Below are 20,131 nucleotides of genomic sequence, written 5' to 3' on the forward strand. Positions count from 1 at the left end.
AATGCAGCGATGGATATGATAACTACCAAAATAAACAATCGCACTTTATCTGCCAATTGCACACACAGTAAAACCTGGTGTGCAAGTCAATCCCCTAAACTTAAAAGGTGTAGAAACATACCAGATTTTACAGTTTGTGCTTCTTCCTTCCCTCAGCCACCACCTCTCTCCCCCGCCGCCCCCCGCCCCCTCCAACAACAGGTTAAAAGAAACTTAATTTCCTTGGCTTTAAAAAGCAAGCGTCAATATTATCTTGAAGAAGTTCAAGGATAAGCAAAACTCAGACCAGAGCTATGTGGCCGTATCCCCTTACCGAATTTAGACACCTCAAACTAATGATGGACATGGCTTAAAAGGTACAAGGACACAGATCATTTGATTAGTATGCACTCACAACTGGCACTTTTAAAATCTCAGCCTTTAATTCCCAATTATCTACAGTGTAGCCGACCCCCTCCTAATATGACTGCAGACAGTGGAATGATAGAACAATAATGTATGTAGCTTTTCTGCATTTGTCAGCCCCTCCTGAATATGACTGCAAGAGGAAGGTCAGTGCCCTGTATATCTGCGGCAGGCAGTACATGTCAAGCCTCAGTTATTCTACATAAAGCGGTACAATAACTGGAGCAATTTTAAGTGTGATGCAAATAGCCAGCCATAGTAATATTTCTTGTTGGCATTGCTCTTGAATTGGCAAAAGTAAAGTTCTGCTTAAGCATAAACTCCTCCACACAGCTTTGCTTGCCAGCCTCAGAAGAATTGGAGACATTTCTAATGTTAGTTTGCGTTTTCTGTGACGTTGGAAATTTAAAGAGGTTGGACACCAGGCTAACTTGGCAACTTCTAAATTTTAAATGTTTCGACTTCAAAAGTTGACTGCAAATGTGCGGCGCTAGCGAGGCCACCTCTTCCAGGTGCTCATACTTCCCACACAAAATTACCAATGTCACAGAATGGCAGCATTATCCTGATCTGGAAACAGCAACACAACTCGAGAGCAAGAAAGCAGCTCTACAGGCGTCTGAAGGCCGAGGTCCGACAAAAAACTCGCGACCTAAAGAACAGATGGTGGGTGGAGAAAGCACAGGAGATCCAGCAGCTAGCCGACAACCACGACATGCGTGGATTCTTTGGCGCAGTCAAGACCATCTACGGCCCAAGCACCCAAGGTCCTACCCCACTGCGGGCCAAGAACGGAGAGGTACTCATCAAGGACAGAGAGGCAGTCAGTGCCCGCTGGAAGGAGCACTTCAAAGATCTCCTTAACCGAGACTCTGTCTTCGGCGCGAGTGTCCTCAACTCCATCCCGCAGCATGCTACCCGCCACCACCTCAGCAGAACCCCAGCCCGGCATGAGGTTTAAAAGGCCTTCCGACAACTAAAGAACAACAAGGCCTCAGGAGCAGATAGAATCCCTGCCAAGGCACAAAAGCATGCCAGGGAATCTCAGACGCCGTAATTGTGACCATCTTCAAGAAAGGTGACAAGTCCGATTGCGGTAATTAGAGGAGTTTCCCTGCTGTCTGCCACAGGGAAAGTCATCGCAAGAATCCTCCTCAATCGCCTTCTCCCAGTGGCCGAAGAGCTCCTCCCAGAGTCGCAATGCGGATTCCGCCCACCAAGAAGCACAATGGACATGATCTTCACCGCACATCAATTACAAGAGAAATGCAGGGAACAGCACCAACCACTGTACATGGCCTTCTTTGATCTCACAAAGGCCTTCGACACCATCAACCATGAGGGATTATGGAGTGTCCTCCCCAAATTTGGCTGCCCTCAAAAGTTTGTCACCATCCTCCACCTGCTTCACGATGACATGCAAGCCGTGATACTGACCACCGGTTCCACCACAGATCCAATTCATGTACGGACCGGGGTTAAGCAAGGCTGTGTCATCGCACCAACATTCTTCTCGATCTTCCTTGCTGCAATGCTCCATCTCACTCTCAGTAAGCTCCCCGCCGGAGTGGAGCTAATTTACAGAACAAATGGGAAACTGTTCAACCTCCGTCACCTCCAGTCCAGATCCAAGATCGTCGCATCCTCTGTCGTCAAATTACAGTATGCAGACGACGCTTGCGTCAGTGCTCACTCGGAGGTCGAACGCCAAACCATTGTCAACACCTTCACCGAAGCGTACGAGAGCATGGGCCTTACATTTAACATCCGTAAGACAAAGGTCCTCTACCAACCTGCCCCCGCCACACAGTACTGCCAACTGATTATCAAAATCCATGACAAGGCCTTGGACAACGTGGACCACTTTCCATACCTCGGGAGCCTACTGTCAACAAGGGCAGACGTCGATGACGAAGTCCAACACCGCCTTCAGTGTGCCAGTGCAACCTTCGGTTGCCTGAGGAAGTGTTTGAAGACCAGGACCTCAAACCCGGCACTAAGCTCATGGTCTACAGAGCAGCAGTGATACTCGCCCTGATGTATGCCTGAGACATGGACCATGTACAGCAGGCACCACAAAGCACTGGAGAGGTACCACCAACGCTGCCTCCGCACGATCCTGCAAATCCATTGGCAGGATAGGCGCACCAACGTCAGTGTTCTTGCTCAGAAAGAGTTGAATCTTCTCCTTTAAGGTGGGGTCGGGAAGTGTACTCCTGCTCCTTCCGATACTACATTCAGGTAAGTTACTTCCTTTTTTGTTGCATACGGTGCCTGGGGCTAGTTTCCCAGAGAAAAAACCTGTGATGGCACTGGTTGCCTCACAGCAAACCAAGCTTGGAGGGGGCCTCAAGCAGGCATCAGGCCCCTTATTTGCATATGCAAAAGGGTCCAATGGCTGCTTCAGATGTGGGCAAAGGACTCCTATTTCTTTCCTTTCCCAATATGGCAGGCAGCACACATCCGGACGGAAATGTGCGCCTAAATCCTGCCCGCCATTTTGGGACCTTAGTAGTCATCGAATCATAGAATGGTTACAGCACAGAAGGTGGCCATTCGGCCTGTCGAGCCCGTGCCAGCTATCTGCAAGAGCATTTCAGCTAGTCCCACTCCCCAGCCCCTTCCCCAAAGCCCTGCAAATTTCTTTCCTTCAGGTACTTATCCAACTCCCTTTTGAAAGCCGTGATTGAATCTGCCTCCGCCACCCTTTCAGGCAGTCCCTCGGAACCGAGGATGACTTGCTTCCACATTAAAAATGAGTTCTCAGGTGACTGATGAGTCCAATGCGGGACCTACAGTCTCTGTCACAGGTGGGGCAGATGGGGGTTGAAGGGGCGGGTGGGTGGGGTGCTTGGGTTGACGTGCACTCCTTCCGCTGTTTGCGCTTGGCTTCCGCTTGCTCCTGGCGAAGAGACTCGAGGTGTTCAACGCCTTCCTGGATGCTTCTCCTCCACTTTGTGCGGTCTTGGGCCAGGGATTCCCAGGTGTTGGTGGGGGTGTTGCACTCTCTCGAGGAGGCTTTGAGGGTGTCCTTGAAGTGTTTCCTCTGCCCACCTGGGGCTCTCTTGCCGTGTCGGAGCTCCGAGTAGAGCGCTTGTTTTGGGAGTCTCATATCGGGCATGCGGACGATGTGGCCAGTCCATCGGAGCTGATCGAGCGTGGTCAGAGCTTCGATGCTGGGGATGTTAGCCTGAGCGAGAACACGGACGTTGGTGCGCCTATCCTGCCAATGGATTTGCAGGATCTTGCGGAGGCAGCATTGGTGGTACCTCTCCAGTGCTTTGAGGTGCCTGCTGTACATGGTCCATGTCTCTGAAGCATACAGGAGGGCGGGTATCACTACTGCTCTGTAGACCATGAGCTTGGTGCTGGGTTTGAGGTTCTAGTCTTCAAACACTCTCTTCCTCAGGCGACCAAAGGCTGCACTGGCACACTGAAGGCGGTGTTGGACTTGGTCATCAAAGGCCTTCGACACCGTCAACCGTGAGGGATTATGGAGTGTCCTCCTCAAATTCGGCTGCCCTCAAAAATTTGTCCATCCTCCGCCTGCTTCACAATGACATGCAAGCCGTGATCCTGACCAACAGATCCACCACAGACCTAATTCACGTACGGACCGGGGTCAAGCAAGGCTGTGTCATCACACCAACCCCCTTTCAGGCAGTGCATTCCAGATCTTAACCACTCGCTGTGTAAATTTTTTTTTTCTTACGTCGCCTTTAGTTCTTTTGCCAATCACCTTAAATCTGTGTCCTTTAGTTCTCGACCCTTCTGCCAATGGGAACAGTTTCCCTCTATCTACTCTGTCCAGACCCCTCATGATTTTGAACACCTCTATCAAATCTCCTCTCAATCTTCTCTGCTCCAAGGAGAACAATCCCAGCTTCTTCAGTCTATCAACATAACTGAAGTCCCTCATTCCTGGAATAATTTTTGTAAATCTTTCCTGCTCCCTCTCTAAGGCCTTCACATCCTTCCTAAAGTGTGGTGCCCAGAATTGGACACAGTATTCCAGTTGGGGCCAAACCAGTGTTTTATATAGGTTCATCATAATTTCCACACTTTTGTATTCTCTACCTCTATTCATGAAGCCCAATATTCCGTAAGCCTTTTTAACTGCTTTCTCAACCTGCCCTGCCACCTTCAAACGATTTGTGTACACATACCCCCAGGTCTCTGTGTTCGTGTACCCCCTTTAGGATTGTACCATTTAGTTTATATGTCCTCTCCTCATTCTTTCTACCAAAATGTATCACTTCACACTTTTCTGCGTTAAATTTCATCTGCCACATTGTCGACCATTCCACCAGCTGGTCTATGTCTTCCTGAAGTCGATCACTCTCCTCCTCACTGTTCACTATACTTCCAAGTTTTGTGTCATCTGCAAATTTTGAAATTGTGCCCTGTACACCCACGTGCAAGTCATTAATATATATCAAGAAAAGCAGTGGTCCTAGAACCGACCCCTGGGAAACACCACTGTATACCTTCCTCCAGTTGAAAAACAACCGTTCACCACTACTCTGTTTCCTGTCACTTAGTCAATTCCGTATCCATGCTGCCACTGTCCCTTTTATTCCATGGGCTTCAACCTCGCTGGCAAGCCTATTATGTGGCACTTTGTCGAACGCCTTTTGGAAATCCATGTACACTACTTCAACTGTATTACCCTCATCAGCCCTCTCTGTTACCTCATCAAAGAACTCGATCAAGTTAGTTAAACATGATATGCCTTTAACAAATCCGTGCTGGCTTTCCTTAATTAATCCATACTTGTCCAAGTGACTGTTAATTTTGTCCCTGATTACTGTTTCTAAAAGTTTCCCCACTACTGAGGTCAAACTGACTAGCCTGTAGTTGTTGGGTTTACTTTTACACCCTTTTTTGAACAATGGTGTAACATTTGCAATTCTCCAGTCCTCTGGTACCACCCCCATATCGAAGAAGGATTAGAATATTATGGCCAGTACCTCCGTGATTTCCTCCCTCAATTCCCTCAGCATCCTAGGATGTATCCCATCCGCTCCTGGTGACTTATCTACTTTAAGTCCGCGCAGCACTCGGAAAATGGGCGCTGCCTAGAGCAATTTCTAGGCCCATATCTCACCGACACCAAACAGGTAGCAAAATCAAAAATGGCTAATGCGGACCGAAACCCACCCAACAGACCTGAAGCCAATTAGAAAACTCAAATAGAAAATAGTTTCTTTTGCACACCCACCTCCCTCCAAAGCAGCATGCAAAACATACATTATCAGTATAATAAAATAGCTGCTGATCTTGCACAAAAGTAGAGGAGACCCTCTTTCATATCAACTGGACATGCTCAGTAATCAGGGAATTTAGGGCTACAAAAATCAAACTACAAGTTACAAAAATCAAAGTGGATCTGAAGCCACTGCACAGTTCTGAGCTTCCCTCGGACATCCTCTTCAAGTCTCATTGTTCTCCCTCCACCCAACCCCCACTCCCTCCAAAATTGGGTAAACTACTGTGATTAGTATTTGCAGCAAACAGTTGCATCTTCTTCAAATTGTTAATAGTTTGAACATCTCCCCTTGTCCTATAGGACATGGATAAAAGTGCACAAGCAGAGAAGAATACCGTTTTCTCTATGCATGGAACATCTCAAGCTCATCTTGCTATCATTTCCATTTTTCAAATACTACAGAGAAACAAAAAGAGGAAGGCACTAGCACAAACTAGTACCAAAAAGGGCATTTGGTGCAGATGCAGAGAGGGCAACAGAATCACAAGACTGGGGATATACCTTAACTCTAAGGCATCACTCCATAAACAAGACGGGGAAGGAAGGAAGGGAGATAGGGAGTGAGCCAGTGTCAGGGAACAGGCTTACACAGCAAATTGAGACTCATTCACAATGCAACATCCTCACTTAGAACAAGTTCCATATAGGAAAATCATTTGCAAATTCTTAGTCATCAACCTGAAATGTTAACTCTGTTTCCAGAACATTTTCTGTTTTTATTTCAAGCATTTTCTGTTTTTATTTCAGATTTCCAGCATCCGCTGTATTTTGCTTTTTCAAATTCTTATACTGTATATACCAAAACTCAATAAAATATACTTTATTTTTAAAGTAAAAATTAATCCAGCTACACTTTGTTACTTCCAATACTGCATTCAGTGTAGAGGAATCACTAAGATTTTCTCTATCACATTGCCAAATAGAAGTACAGGAAACTTTCTGGTATTCGGCACCGACGGGACCGAGCTGGTGCCGTCCCATCAAAACTGCCGTAGAAACCAGCGCTAATGTTAAAACATACGGAGCTTCTGAGCTCCGTGTGAATCAACAAACCCTGTTGCTTAGCAACAGCTTCAGCTAGACCTTGCAGAGCCACGACTGGAGAAAAAAAGCAACAAAAAGAAAAAAAACTTATCTGAACCGACTCCTGAATTTTGCCGGTGGATAGAGCTTTCCGGACATTTAACCTCCAGATAAACGAAAGTTTCCTGTATAATAGAACAGGAGAGTGGGGGCATACTTCTTTGAAGCAGTAAATGTGCCAAGAATCACTTGTTGTAGAACCATTTGGCTTACCTGGAGGCGAATTTCAACTTTGTGTTGGTAAACTGAATCCTCTGGACATTCTCTGCGCAGAAAGAGAGCTCTAAAGTGACACCTGAACACCACTAATCATCAACAATAGGTGCAATGCCTCAGAGTCGAACCAAAGTGCACTCTAACATTAAACGGGAAAAGCAGCAGCATCTATGTCACCCTCCCCAAGCAGAGCTTGGATCCTAATTGCAATGCTTTATTAGAGAGGTGGTACAAGAAAACCACGACATAAATGCACTGGAGAAAAGATGCAAGAACAGGCCCACGGTGATGTCTCTCGTAATACACAAACTCCATTTACAGTTCCACAACAGATCGGCTCTGCTTTTGCCCTTACTGTTCTAATGAAGGGCTTGCTGGGTTAATAAAAAATACGGACGAGAATGTGTTAAAAAATGTCAAGTGAAATAGCTTTCACTCGAATCTGAGCTTTCAGAAATAGGAGGAGTATTTTTTGATATTGGAGGTAAACAAATATTGTCAGCTCCATGTTAACATCCCAAAGACACATACACATTTGTAGAATTATTACAATTAACAACATTTGGCAAGAATCAACGTTTAAATGGTTCCCATCTAGACTTAAACACTATTCTATTTTTAACTAATTTGGTGGAAAACAGATGGATTTTCATGTTAGGAGGGTGTACAACCTATTTACTGTACTCGTGTCATGTGCAATGTCCTCCAACTAGTTTCTGAAGCAGCTAAGGTTGGTATGACAGGACACATGGCTTGCCAAGAACACTTGGCATGTGTAAATGAACCCAACAGAACACAGAGAGGATCTACATCACCTGAACCTTCAACAACAGATGCTAAGCAGATGGAACAGTGACTGATGGTCGGTGAAGTTTCAGTGAATTATTCTAAGGTGCAAGGATGTTATGTCCAACCAAATGAAAACAGAGGTTGTTGCAATTTAGGAAGCACTGACCAGTCTAAAGGAGACCGCTTGAAGCAGCACCTTCAGCTCATGGGTTATGTACAGAATTTTTTCTCAGCTTTAAATAGGTGATATTTTATTTTTCTCTCCATTTGCCAAGATCTGTTTAGTTGGTAAATGGTTGTACTTACGATTGTGGGTTGAGTTGTTGGAATGTAGGTGGCTGTCTGTGGCTGGACCTGGACCAGTTTAATAGGCTGGTTGCTGGTCACACCTGCTCCTATCTGCAGTGACAGTATTACAGAGAGAACTTTAAATGCAAGGTTTTATGAATATGTGTCTGTATAAACTGGAGTTACTGCTCTCGGTTTTAATATTCTACTTTAATTTAGGAGAGCAGCTTGCATGTAGAATAAAGTGCATTTAAATCAACAAACTGCAGCTTCCTTCTTCAGCCAGAAGCTCGCTTTTTGGATTGCTGGGAATTTAGAAATTCTGTAAAAGCTTCAGTGAGTTAATTTTAATGTTAATTCAGCTTTTCCATTTTGATTATCGACAATTTCAGCTTGCCTCTACTACTATTCATTTTTCTTCCTCAATCGTAGCCTAGCTACATAATTAGGGTCTTGAATCAGATACTGCTGTCTGTTTTCAACAATAATGATTAATATTCCACTTTTATTTAGAAGAGTGAGTGATTTCCTTCAAAGACTGCAGGTCTTCATGCCGGTCGTGTTACTCCGAGGCAGCCTTGGCCTGTTTTTGTTTTACTCTTCAGAATCTATAGCAGATTTGAACTACAAAGTTATTACTTTGTAACTTTTTAATACCACTAGAGAATCTCCCGTGGCCTTGCTCATGGTTAGTGGCAGGAAATGGTGTGGGGGTCATTTTCAACTTATCCCAAGATCTCCTTATGTGGCTCGGTGTCAAATTTTGTTTGATAACACTCCTGCAAAGTGCCTTGGGACGTGTTACTACATTAAAGGCGCTACATAAATAAAAGCGTAACATTGGCGTGGTGGGTCGGGCGTCAGTTACAGACAGCGCCCAATTTTCTTCTCCGTTAAAATCAAGGGAAAGGAAAGTCGGGGGGTTTCTAGAACAGGTTGCTAACCCGCAACGCCAGTTTTAAGGTCCAGCGGTATATTGAAAATTACCCCCCGTGTGTTTTTTTAAGCTGAGTTCGTTGTAACAAGCCACAATGATAGGTGGATCCGTGCGACACATCACAGTGCCTGTGGTGTAAATACTTAAAAGCAGCAGTTTCGTGTCCCAAATCGGAAGTGGTCATTCCCGATCAATATTCACTTTGATTAAAATAATAGAAGCAGGTGTTACACCGCTAGGCAATAACAGGAAATAGATGTGACAAATAGGAAGATATACGGAACTTATTGCTCCACCCTATTGCTCCACCTATTTTGTGCTTCTTTCTTTACATATCCAGTAACTCAGGGTTGGTAAGGAGAAAGAGAACTGGATGATGCAGTAGGTTAGTACTTTGTCCTTTCACCTCTGGAACATAGGTGTAATCCAGCTCAGACTGTTGGGATGAAATTATTTTTATTTTTCTCTCTCTGCTGCAAGAGTCCAATGATATAAAATGGCCTGGATTCTGCAGTCAGCAGGGAACAAACAGCGCTCGCCATTCACCACACTTACAGCTGCCCACAGACTTTTAGTAGGCTTTTGCATGGCAACTTACAGTAATTGGAGAGCCATTTCAGCTCGGCGCCCTCTACAGGGGATCTGTGGCGTGTGAGAGTAGGCCAAGCAACAGCGTGTCTCTTCAAACAATCAGATTGAAGAATTCTTACTGAGACAAGCAGGGCTAAAAATTCGGTGGCGCCGCGTTTGGGGCGCCAAGCTCGCCTGGGCGCCGGAATTTGCGCTCCGGGCGGAGCCACTTGCGCCCTCCCGATATTCAGTTTCAGCGCCCCAAGAGGGACGCAGGGCGCTGCTCGAGGCACCCCGCGTCCCGCTTGGGGTGCTCATACTGAATATCGCAGCGCTACGTGCCGCTGCGCCACACGCTGCGGCACGGCGCGCTACGGTACTGCAGGCCTTCCTCCCCTTCTTAAGGTGGAGGGGCCTGCACCAGCGCGATCACCGATTGCGAGTGCCGGCAAAAGAGCCCGGCACCAAGGAGAAGTGCCGGGCTCTCAGGACACAGCCGGCACTGCCCGGGGGGGGGGGGGAAATCAGGAGGCTGGGGAGGGCGGCGCGGGGAGGTGCTGGCAGGCGGCCACCGAAAAAAATGGCCGCCCCGCATCTCCCCCTTAATTTGCGCCACTACCACCACAGGTAGGCCCCCCTGTACAGGTCGCGATTTGCAACCGGCATTACGGGGGGGGGGGGGGGGGGGCGCGCGACCCAATATCGCGTTTGGGGCGGTAGCGGGGCGCTGCGCACACCGATGACGTCATCGGTGGCAGCGCAGCGCTACAGGCTAACGCCACCATTAGTGCCCCGCTAAATTTTGCGGGAGGCGTGGCCAGTGGCGCTAAAGCCACCGAGTGCCCTCTTTAGGCGCTAACTGGTGGCACAGCCCACCGAATTTCTAGGCCGCACTGTTTAAACCAGGAAGTTAGAACATTTAATTGATTGTAAAATCATGTACAGAAAGCAAAATAAAGAGGGAAAGAAAAATGGGATTAAGAGTGATAAAAGAGAAAGAATTTTTTTTTTTTTTTTTAATTTAAAAAATCTCCAACAATAATTAAAATCTGAAGGAATGAGACTCCACACTTGTAAAAGTAAATTTTCAGTGCCAGTTGGTTGTTTGGTAGTAAATAAGACTTAATCCTGCCGTCAAACATTCACTTACATTTAAATGCACCAGCCTTAAATTTTGCGGCCGTGTTTAGTGAGTATCTAGTGCTTAAGCATCGCAACTTCACGCCTTCATGTATTTGAATGCCGAATCTAATGGCAAGGTACCAGTGTAGCGAAGCTTGTGGAGGAGCAGGGCAACTCGGACAGCAACTTCCTGATTTCGGTGTTTTGTTGGGCTTGTGCGGGTGCTGGAAGTTGCTGTCTGATTTACTCCATGGTGAGCGCCGATAGCCTCACCATTATTCTTACCACAAAATCTGGGCCACTAAGTCTGAGATAGTCTCAACCTGCCTCAGAGAAGCCAAAGGATGGTTACTGTGGTAAATAAGGAAAAATAATTCCTACAGGTGCAGTGGGGGATTCTTGGGGGAAATTACCATTGCAGGAAGAGTAGAGGGAGTTTTATCCCGATTCTAGTCCCTGTTTTACTTGATCTTTACTTGAAGCTGACACTGGTGCCTGAAGTGGACAAAAAGTGTTCCATTCCCCAAGACAAAATTCCTTATAAATATTATGAAATCACCTAAAAGGTATCCATATCCTCTGACCAATCGCTTCTGACAGGAAGGGCAGGTGACCCGCTCAAAGGCACACGAGTACAGCTCAGTTTATTTGCCTACTGATTTTCCCTCCTGCCCTTTGGGCAAGTTCTGGGCCTCCACTCGGACGAGATGATGGAGATCAGAAACTTGCCGTTTGGAGAATATTTACATCAGTACACAGCGGAAGAACAGTTTTCTATTGGGTTGATTTGAAAATCTGAAAGTGGCTCAGCTGGTTAGGGCAGCGAGTCCTGCTGGAAGTGCATGTACGAGTGTCAGGCAGGGAGTGTGAAGGCAGGATTAGACTCAGTCGAGATGCCCCTGATAATATGGTTACATAGTTTGCTGACCTTCACTGTAAAGGTTTATATTTGAGGAACGACTACTTAAATCAAGGTATTGGAGAGAGCCTGGTATCTGAGCAATCAGACCACAGCAAAGAAACAATGCATTCAGGAGAGGAAGGGAGGAAACAAAAATTGGCAGAGATAACTGGTGAGCAAAGGAAAAAAATACTGATCCTGAATCCATGGGAAATCTAGCCTTGACTAGAAATATGATGCAGGAATTAAGCCAGTTTCTAAAATAATGCTAGAAAAGACTCATCCGCTGATAAAGTAAATTGGCCTTTGTCCAGCCTGGAGTTAGATGAAGATTTGCATCAAGTCTCTACAAGTGGGTCCTTGAAACAGAGGATTACAAGTCTTGCTATCTTGTTCAACAGGCAAACAAGGAGCTAATTATTTAAAATGCAACTGTATATAGTTTCCTTTGTCAATTTGACAAGAATTGACGCTGCAACATGGGTTTCTATTTGAATCTATGTAGCAGAAAAAGAGCATGATCTATGAAAAGCAAACAAAGTAATGGTTTAAGAGCACAATGTGAAACAAGATGGTCAGGAGCATGTGACGCTGAAAAAAAACCCATTAGTTAAGGATTTCAAAGTGGTCAGTAGAGGCACTTCTTCAACCACCCTCCAGTAGGAAGCTGGACTGAACTAGCATTGTTACATTTGATGGCCAGTGAATTTGGATTGATAACACACTGGTCCAGAAAAAAAGATAAGTTTCGCCAAATGAAAATGTTGCCACTAGATTTGCACTGTGGTTGCTTCACTTATCTGAGCTACGTCCTTAAATGAGAATAGATTTGAAAATAAACACAAGATATTCAATGAATACTGTGAATACTGCAGGTCTGAAGTGTCTGGAGGAAGGGTTTTGTTGACTAAAGTAACCAGGCACTACTTACTGTGACATTTTCCTTGCTTTTATCTGTGCTGGGGTCCTTGTCGTTTTGGTTGGCTTTGGTCTCTGATGGTGACTGCTGGACGGTAGGGGCTTGCTGTGCATTTTTATTTAATGCATCGGAGTTCACTTCTGATTCAGTCTCCTGCTGAGTAGCAGTGGCTACAATCAAAAGATAAATCTGTTAAAACCAAACTGCTGTACTGACTGCAGCAATTTAAAGGCAATCCTGGAGAGGTGCCAATTGTCTTATTTAGGTTTGACTCCATCTTATGAGCTGAAGTTTATATTGGGCATTAACAGTGAAGAGTGGGGAGAGCAGGGGATTAGTTTCATAATGGATAAAATGTAGTCAATGATTAATATCTAGTGTTATTATTTGGGGATTATAGACAATTGAATCTTCTATGCCTGTGGTTGCTTGGATTTTTAAAGGATAAAGACAATACACCCCCATTTATATTACTGAAACTGTTGCAATAATTGTGGCATAGAAATCAAATGAGATGAATGATTCTACACTTCCCTTCTTATAAGCAGTGCTCCAGTAACATTGTGACAAAAATGATGCACAACTCTTCTTCCTCTTCAAAGATAAAGGCTTGCTGAACATTTTTTAAAAGAAGAAAATCGCTTTTTTTGAATACGTTTTCACAAAGAAGAATGCATACATTCATTCCATCTACGTTCAGTATTAAAATGAGGTAATTCAGGCTGAAAGCAATGCCAAACGCTGGAAAGCTCGAGCCTGGGTCTAAGATATGACACTTATGTACCTGATTGAGTACAAGACTTCATGTGCTCAGGCCAGTGTGCCTGTTGGCAAGGGTAGTCGCAGTAGCTGGTGTTCCAGCAACAGTAGAAGATGGCCTCCTTTCTGCAATTCGCACACCACTGCTTCTTCTTGGTTTCATCAACTGCCTGCTGCTTCTCTGCCTCCATCTGCTTCTTCATCTCTGCGACCATGCGATCCTTTTCCTGCTCAAGACTCTGCCGCATCTCTGCCATCGTTAGCTCTAAGACACACAATCAGAGAAACTGTTTTCAGAAAATGATCACAGCTTATTTACCAACAAAGGATTGAAGGGGAACAGCATGCTAAAAAAAATGAATGATGCAGCATTTAAGAATTTGCGACAAAGGGAGTTACCGAAACATTTCATGTGAGCTCAATTCTCCGTCCTTCTGCTTTTATATTTTCAAGCTGCTGGCCAGAAGCGGCCCGGAATGAACATTTTGGGCAGAATCTCCCCTTCAAATAGAGACTGTGAAACTCTTTGAGATCATATATTAACTGCACTAGTCACAGGCCTCTATCCCACTTCAGTTCATGACTACAGAGGAGCTTCTGTACAAAATCTGCTCCGAGACTACTTCTGGCCAACAATTTTACCAAAATAGAAGAATACGCTACAAAGTGTATAGGTATCTCAGTTTATATTTGGGAAGTACATAATGCTTTGGCAGAAGTGCAAGCAGCTCAAGTTCCAGTTGTATTTTGTCACACAACAGTTGCAGCACAACACAGATATAGTGACATAGCTAAATTTTGCTCCCAAATCACTAATTGCATTTAGATTGGAGCCATTTATGACCTGACCTTAAAAGTCAGTGTGCTACAATAGCAATCTTAGAGCCTGGGAGCTCATTTATGATACAATGTCAAGCTTATCCCAGAAGTGCATTTGAATTCCTTTGCACAAATTTGATCTTACTGAGCTTTCAACAACATAAACAATCAAAAGTAATCTAGCTTTACAAGACTGCATCCATTATTCCCTGTCCACTTGGTTACAATGATGCATAAAACAAATGGAAAGCACCTGCCCATATCACATTACGGGAGGTGGGGAAAGAGGTTGCTTGTAGCACATTAAAATCTATCATTGTGCTGCAAAGTGACAGGATGGCAATGTACACTGATTCTCCACATAACAACGTTACTAATCTCAATGTCTTTATATAAGGAGGTGCCAAGCAGAGGCTAGATACTTCCCAATAAAGGAGGAAAGCCAATTTTATTTCTCCCTCACACCTTCTGGTAGCCAGATTCAGAATGACACTGGCAGATCCCAAGAGTAGGTTGTCTGCCTGATACTGTCTCTCAAGGATGTTGCGTAATGCAAGAGACCCAAGTGAACGGAAGAGAAGAAAATGCAGTAGATTTTCAACTCGTCACCCGGGAAATGAAAATCAGGTGGCTGATCTGTGGCACCAGTTTTATGCCCGGGCAACAATTTGAAAATCTACCCCAATATCTTTTAGATGGGGAATCATATTCTCAAAAAAAAAAACAATGTCAAAAGGGCCTATAATTCACTAGTCCCAATCTTATTTGTGCCATTAGGGAAAGACACTAAACTGAGGCCTCAAGATTTCTCATGAGGGACAAGAGAAACCAGTTTACTTTTGGCTCACATGGTGTGGCTAATAAATGCGTTTCTGCACACCCCTCGTCAGGGTAATGAAGTATGGCACAGACAGGGCAAAATAAGGTCAGTACAAAGAAGGTTCACTCGGTTAATCCCAGGGATGAGGGGATGGACATATGAGGAGAGGTTGAGTAGATTGGGACTCTACTCATTGGAGTTCAGAAGAATGAGAGGCGATCTTATTGAAACATATAAGAATGTGAAGGGGTTGGATCGGGTGGATGCGGGGAGGATGTTCCCGATGATGGGTGAAACTAGAACTAGGGGGCATAGTCTTAGAATAAGGGGCTGCTCTTTCAAAACTGAGATGAGGAGGAACTACTTCACTCAGAGGGTGGTAGGTCCATGGAATATGCTGCCCAAAAAAGCTGTAGAAGCTACATCATTACATAAATTTAAAACAGAAATAGACAGTTTCCTAGAAGTAAAGGGAATTAAGGGTTACGGGGAGTGGGCAGGAATTTGGACATGAGTCTAGGTTCGGATCGGACATGGCCCTGTGGGTAGCGGAGCGGGCCCAGGGGCCGTGTAGCCTGATCCTGCTCCTATTTCGTGTGTCTAATTCTGTTAGATTCGGGAGATGGTTCTGTGATAGTAGATTGGCGGTTAGGATCAGATCAGCCATGATCTTATTGAATGGCGGAGCAGGCTCGAGGGGCCGATTGGCCTACTCCTGCTCCTATTTCTTATGTTCTTATGAAAAAGTTAAAAAAGAGAAAAAGGAGAAGGCAGCACAAAACTGACTCGTGACATTTACCAAGATTATGTTTCATCTCAGCAAGCTCCTGCTGATGCAACCACTGCAGTTTATCAATTTCAATTTTCATTCGTCGAATCTGCCAAATGACAAAATAAAGAAATAGTCAATTCAGATCAGCTGGCTGATGACCTCTGACATTATTTAACAGTGAGGCTCCAATTTGGACACAAATGACTAACCTCTGCTATTGTACTTCCAGAACTATTTCTGGAGAGATCATTGTAGATTTCAGTCATTGTTCCCTTTATCGCTTCCATCATCTAAAAAGTAACAGTTATATGGATTAATAATAAAAACTAGGCTTATCCGTTTGTACCATTTTCTATTATCGTATTTTCCGGCACGTCTCTAAATGAAATTCTGTCTGAACACAAAATACAGTATTGATCATTATGTTCAACACTAATTCAGCTTTTACAACTATTGTCATCGCTGCCCGCTTGACAGCTGAGCATCACTTAACATCTGCACTTTACAGCAGTCGTTCTCGTGTAAATCTATCAGTAACAGAGCCTAAAGAAAGCACTGTGGCTGAGCTAGGCTCTTGGGAGGGAATTCTTCTTTTCCAGGTAAAAACTCATACTTGGCGCAAATACTTTTAACAAGAATCAAAAACACGTGGGCAATTTGTGCCGGGGGGGGGGCGGGGAGATAAGGGAATTACCGTTTAACTTTTTAGTCAACTCCGCTGAAGGAAATAATTGACCCAGTATTTAACTCTCAGAAATACGTGGCTGTGTTCACGAAAAGTGGTAATTTCCAAATGTTTGTCAAACGTACAAGCCTATGATATGAATGGCATCAAAACACATCACCACAGTGAAATTACCACATCCTACTGTACCCACAATAAATATCAATTTCTTCCAATGGTATCCATGTGGCCTTTCAAGTTAATCAATTTATTGCTAAATTATCAATATTTTATATATCAATACTGATGACCGCTACTGAGCAGGAAATGTTCTCATTTTGCTTTTGAATCTTACAGCCAGCATAGAGAAGAGGTATTCATCACATTAGAATTTGGATTTAGGCTGTATTTACCTTACAATTCCAGCAATGATGCAAAGCCGTTTTGCGTCACAACAATGCTACAGTACAAGTGTGGATTCTACAATTACAATATAGATGCACCCTCGTGTAGTTTACATAATCTTAAATAAACCTTCCTTTACATTTTGTTTCTTTTTGGTGGTGGTGGAAGGGGGGGGGGGGGGCGGGGGTAGAAAGAGGAGGGGTGCAAAGTAATGACAAAGTAGAGGGCTCTTCTGTTTAATATAAAGAATCATATACATGTTTTGATTGGTGGGTGGGTGGGGGCTGTTGTAGTTATGTCAGTATTCTGGCCACTTTGCTAGAATACACACATTAATTGCATAAGGAATTCGAAATCAATGGCTCATAGCTTTTAGTTAGTGTGACTTTGGGTTCCTGTTCTTCTTTGATATCTTTCATTTCAAGAAATATGCAAGACTGAGTTCAGTCACAGAGCTCTCTCACGCAATCCTTCAAAGGGTGAGAAAAAACACACAACCCACCCAATGATAGAAATAATTAATATTGCTTTTTATTAATACTGATCACTGGGCTGTGACCTTCACACATTTGTTATTGCACCAGGCCTTTGAAGGAACATTAGCTTTGACATCTTGCCTCAACAGAAGGTCCTAATTACCAGCCTTGGAGCTCAGCTTTCTCCTGATTTATTGCAATTTGCTGGTCCTCTTTCTGAGAGACCACTTGGATACCTCTGAAGCCTACGTGAACAGGTTTATTTAATTCTGTAGGATACCCTTTGAGCTTCCTTTGTATCAGCTCAACATCAAAAGTAAACCAGAAGATAGAATTCAAAATGGTAACACTTGTTTAATGAAGTATTGAAGTGTTGTCTTTCTTGGGTAAAAACAGTGCATCAAGGAGACAACTTGTTCAAATATTTCAGAGAAGTGGTAAAGCATCTTTCACTTTATTGTTTTGGAAGATACATAGTTACATGAAGGATTATAATCCAGCTTTAATAAATCTGTGCTTCAATAATTTTTTATAAATCCGTGGTTTGTTCTAATATTGTTTTCATAATCTCACCCATTCATTTTAAGCCTGAAAATACGGTACAGTATTCAGCGAGATCTCGTACCTTTTTTTGGTGCCTACCCAATGGTAAAGAGAGTTCATTGTTTGCCCTGTGGCCTGTTAAACCAGAATATTTCAGGCATAAAATCATCTCAGTCCATATGGGGCGAGAGCTTGACTATGGAATTGGACTTTTAATTTGAGCACAAGAAAAGGTGTCTGTAATGAGCTTGATTCATAACAAGACTATAGGTTTAAGCATTTACAATTCAAGGAAGCATATAAATTACAGCCATAAACTGGATACTTGCTATTTCAATTCATTGTGTACATCAATGAATTGTATATAGGGCTAGAGAGAGGGATGTCCAATCTTGCAGATAATACTAAAATAGGAGGCATAGTAAGAATTCTGAGGACCAAAAGAAGCAGCAAGGGGACATTGATAAGATGGTGGATTAGGCAAAAAAGTGGCAAATGTAATTCAGTACATACCTTGTTTGTATACTTAGTAAGATCAGCAGCAACGTCAGCAGATGGAGTAGCTATGGGTAAATCAGTACTGTAGACTGAACTGGAAGCTGTGTTCACTACTGCTGAACTGCTGCCTGCCACAGATGCAGATGAACTGCTTGTAACCAAAGTGATGGAAGATGTTGAAGTTGCCAGCGTCGCCTCTTTCTGTTGCACAGCTGCAATTGGAAAGCAAGTCATAGTCAGCAATCAGCATGAGACGCGAGTCGTTGTCTCCAAATTGAACCTTTGGTGTATTCTTGCATGACTACCAAGTTATAGAATTCTAAAATTTCAACACCTGACCAAGGCAGCCCTCTGGCACAAGATCAGCTTTGGCCATTTCAGAGGCCACAGTAATTGCAAATGCAAGGGCTGTACTTTCATATTGTTCACAATGCTAGAGTAAAGAAAAAGAACAGGGGGTTGCCATTCCTGTGAGGAGAGGGGAGAATGGCAGATCCCAGTGTGCTGTCTGGCCTATTGTTGGTACCCCCAATCTTAGAGGAGCCTAGTTTCTATGAGAGGCTGGAGGTGGTACAACCCCAGTCATCCAATGTGATGTCAATGAACTCCTGGAGCTTAGCTCCCATTGTTTATTTCTCTCAATTCCATGATATGACACTGCTTTGCATCACAGTCCGAACTGGGTTATCATGACCACCTTAAGCCTCACTTTACTTCCCTTAATACAAAAGCAAAAGACTTTAAAAATGTTCAATACTAACAACATTACCAACATAATGATGTGTTGGACTCTTAGAATTAGAGCTAGACACTCAAAATATTTATACCTTTCACAGCCAACCTTGTCTGGTATCGTGTTCCTGTGTTTTGAGACTGTTGCTGCTGCGGTGCTGGCACTTGCTGTTGCTGCTGCTGCCTTTGTACTTTCTGCATGTGCCATTTCTGTGAGGAGGTCTGAAACTTGGTCGAGGGATTCCACACCACTGCACGCTGAACAGCTGGAACAGTTTCCTTTGGCAATAGAGGCCGTTGCTTTTTAACCGGGCTGTTGCTAACAGCAACAGCTGGAACTGTGGCAGTAGACGCAACACTGGCAGTCGTTGTAATACTGGTTGAAGGGGTCTGGCTTGGGAGACTGGGGAGTGAAGAAGCAACCTCACCTTTTGGTTGGCTGGACACAGTTGAAGTGGGTGATGTTTTACCTATACACATAATTAGGAGTATTATATTTGCCCTTGTAACTGTTGAAAAGGATAATCAGCAGTTTGATTCACATATCTATCTGTTTGATTATTTTTATAAAATTCTCTGAAAAAGGCAGGAAAGTTGGTGGGGGGAAGGGACAATTTTTTTGTTCAAGGTGTCCCCCATTTTATAGTGAAAATATATACTCCTCAAAAATCTGGTTTGACTTTTTTCCCCCCCATAGTCAACAAGTTCTCAGCCCAGTCCCAAGCCATGGCTACCGTAGTTTAAATGGGGACAATGAAGACTCACAAGAACGCTCTATATTCCTGCACCATGAAGCAAGCTAGTACTAAGGAAGACACGGCCTTAGTGCAGCTGCAAAACTTAACATTTAAAAGCAAAAAATGTCAAACTAGATTTTTGACAGTAAATCTTTTTCACTAAAAGAGGGAAATACTTTGAATAAGAAAGTACTTCCCCACACCTTCCTTCCCCTTTAAGCATTCCTTTACTTCAACACATTATACCATTTTAATGAAATCTACACCAAAAAACTGAATTTCTGATTCAGCCATTTGAAGTTGCCACCATGGTCCCACTTCTCAGCCAATCTGAATGTACAAAAATCATTATTTGGTGATTCGTGATTTTAAAAACTTCAAACTCCAAATCTCAACGTGTTTTCAGT

The 20,131-nt window shown here is 43.8% G+C and overlaps 1 protein-coding gene across 14 annotated transcripts in view; it reads right to left on the bottom strand.

Annotated features, from left to right (window-relative positions):
- The window catches only part of zmynd8 (zinc finger, MYND-type containing 8), a 96,679-nt gene that overhangs the window by 1,352 nt on the left and 75,196 nt on the right, over positions 1-20,131 (bottom strand). For 10 of the 14 annotated variants that reach the window (XM_086005696.1, XM_086005697.1, XM_086005690.1 and 7 more), the window contains 7 exons: positions 19,083-19,457; positions 18,271-18,467; positions 15,879-15,959; positions 15,697-15,775; positions 13,284-13,523; positions 12,512-12,669; positions 8,069-8,161 (listed from right to left, as the gene is read on the bottom strand). In XM_086005696.1, coding sequence (XP_085861822.1) covers positions 8,069-8,161; positions 12,512-12,669; positions 13,284-13,523; positions 15,697-15,775; positions 15,879-15,959; positions 18,271-18,467; positions 19,083-19,457 — 1,223 coding nt within the window. The remainder of the gene's footprint in view (positions 1-8,068; positions 8,162-12,511; positions 12,670-13,283; positions 13,524-15,696; positions 15,776-15,878; positions 15,960-18,270; positions 18,468-19,082; positions 19,458-20,131) is intronic. The other 4 variants (XR_015080670.1, XM_086005698.1, XM_086005691.1 and 1 more) reach the window with 4 other exon arrangements.

Source organism: Somniosus microcephalus, chromosome 13 (assembly GCF_052327205.1).
Source record: "Somniosus microcephalus isolate GS21.2 chromosome 13, FLI_Smic_1.0, whole genome shotgun sequence".
Classification (NCBI taxonomy): domain Eukaryota; kingdom Metazoa; phylum Chordata; class Chondrichthyes; order Squaliformes; family Somniosidae; genus Somniosus; species Somniosus microcephalus.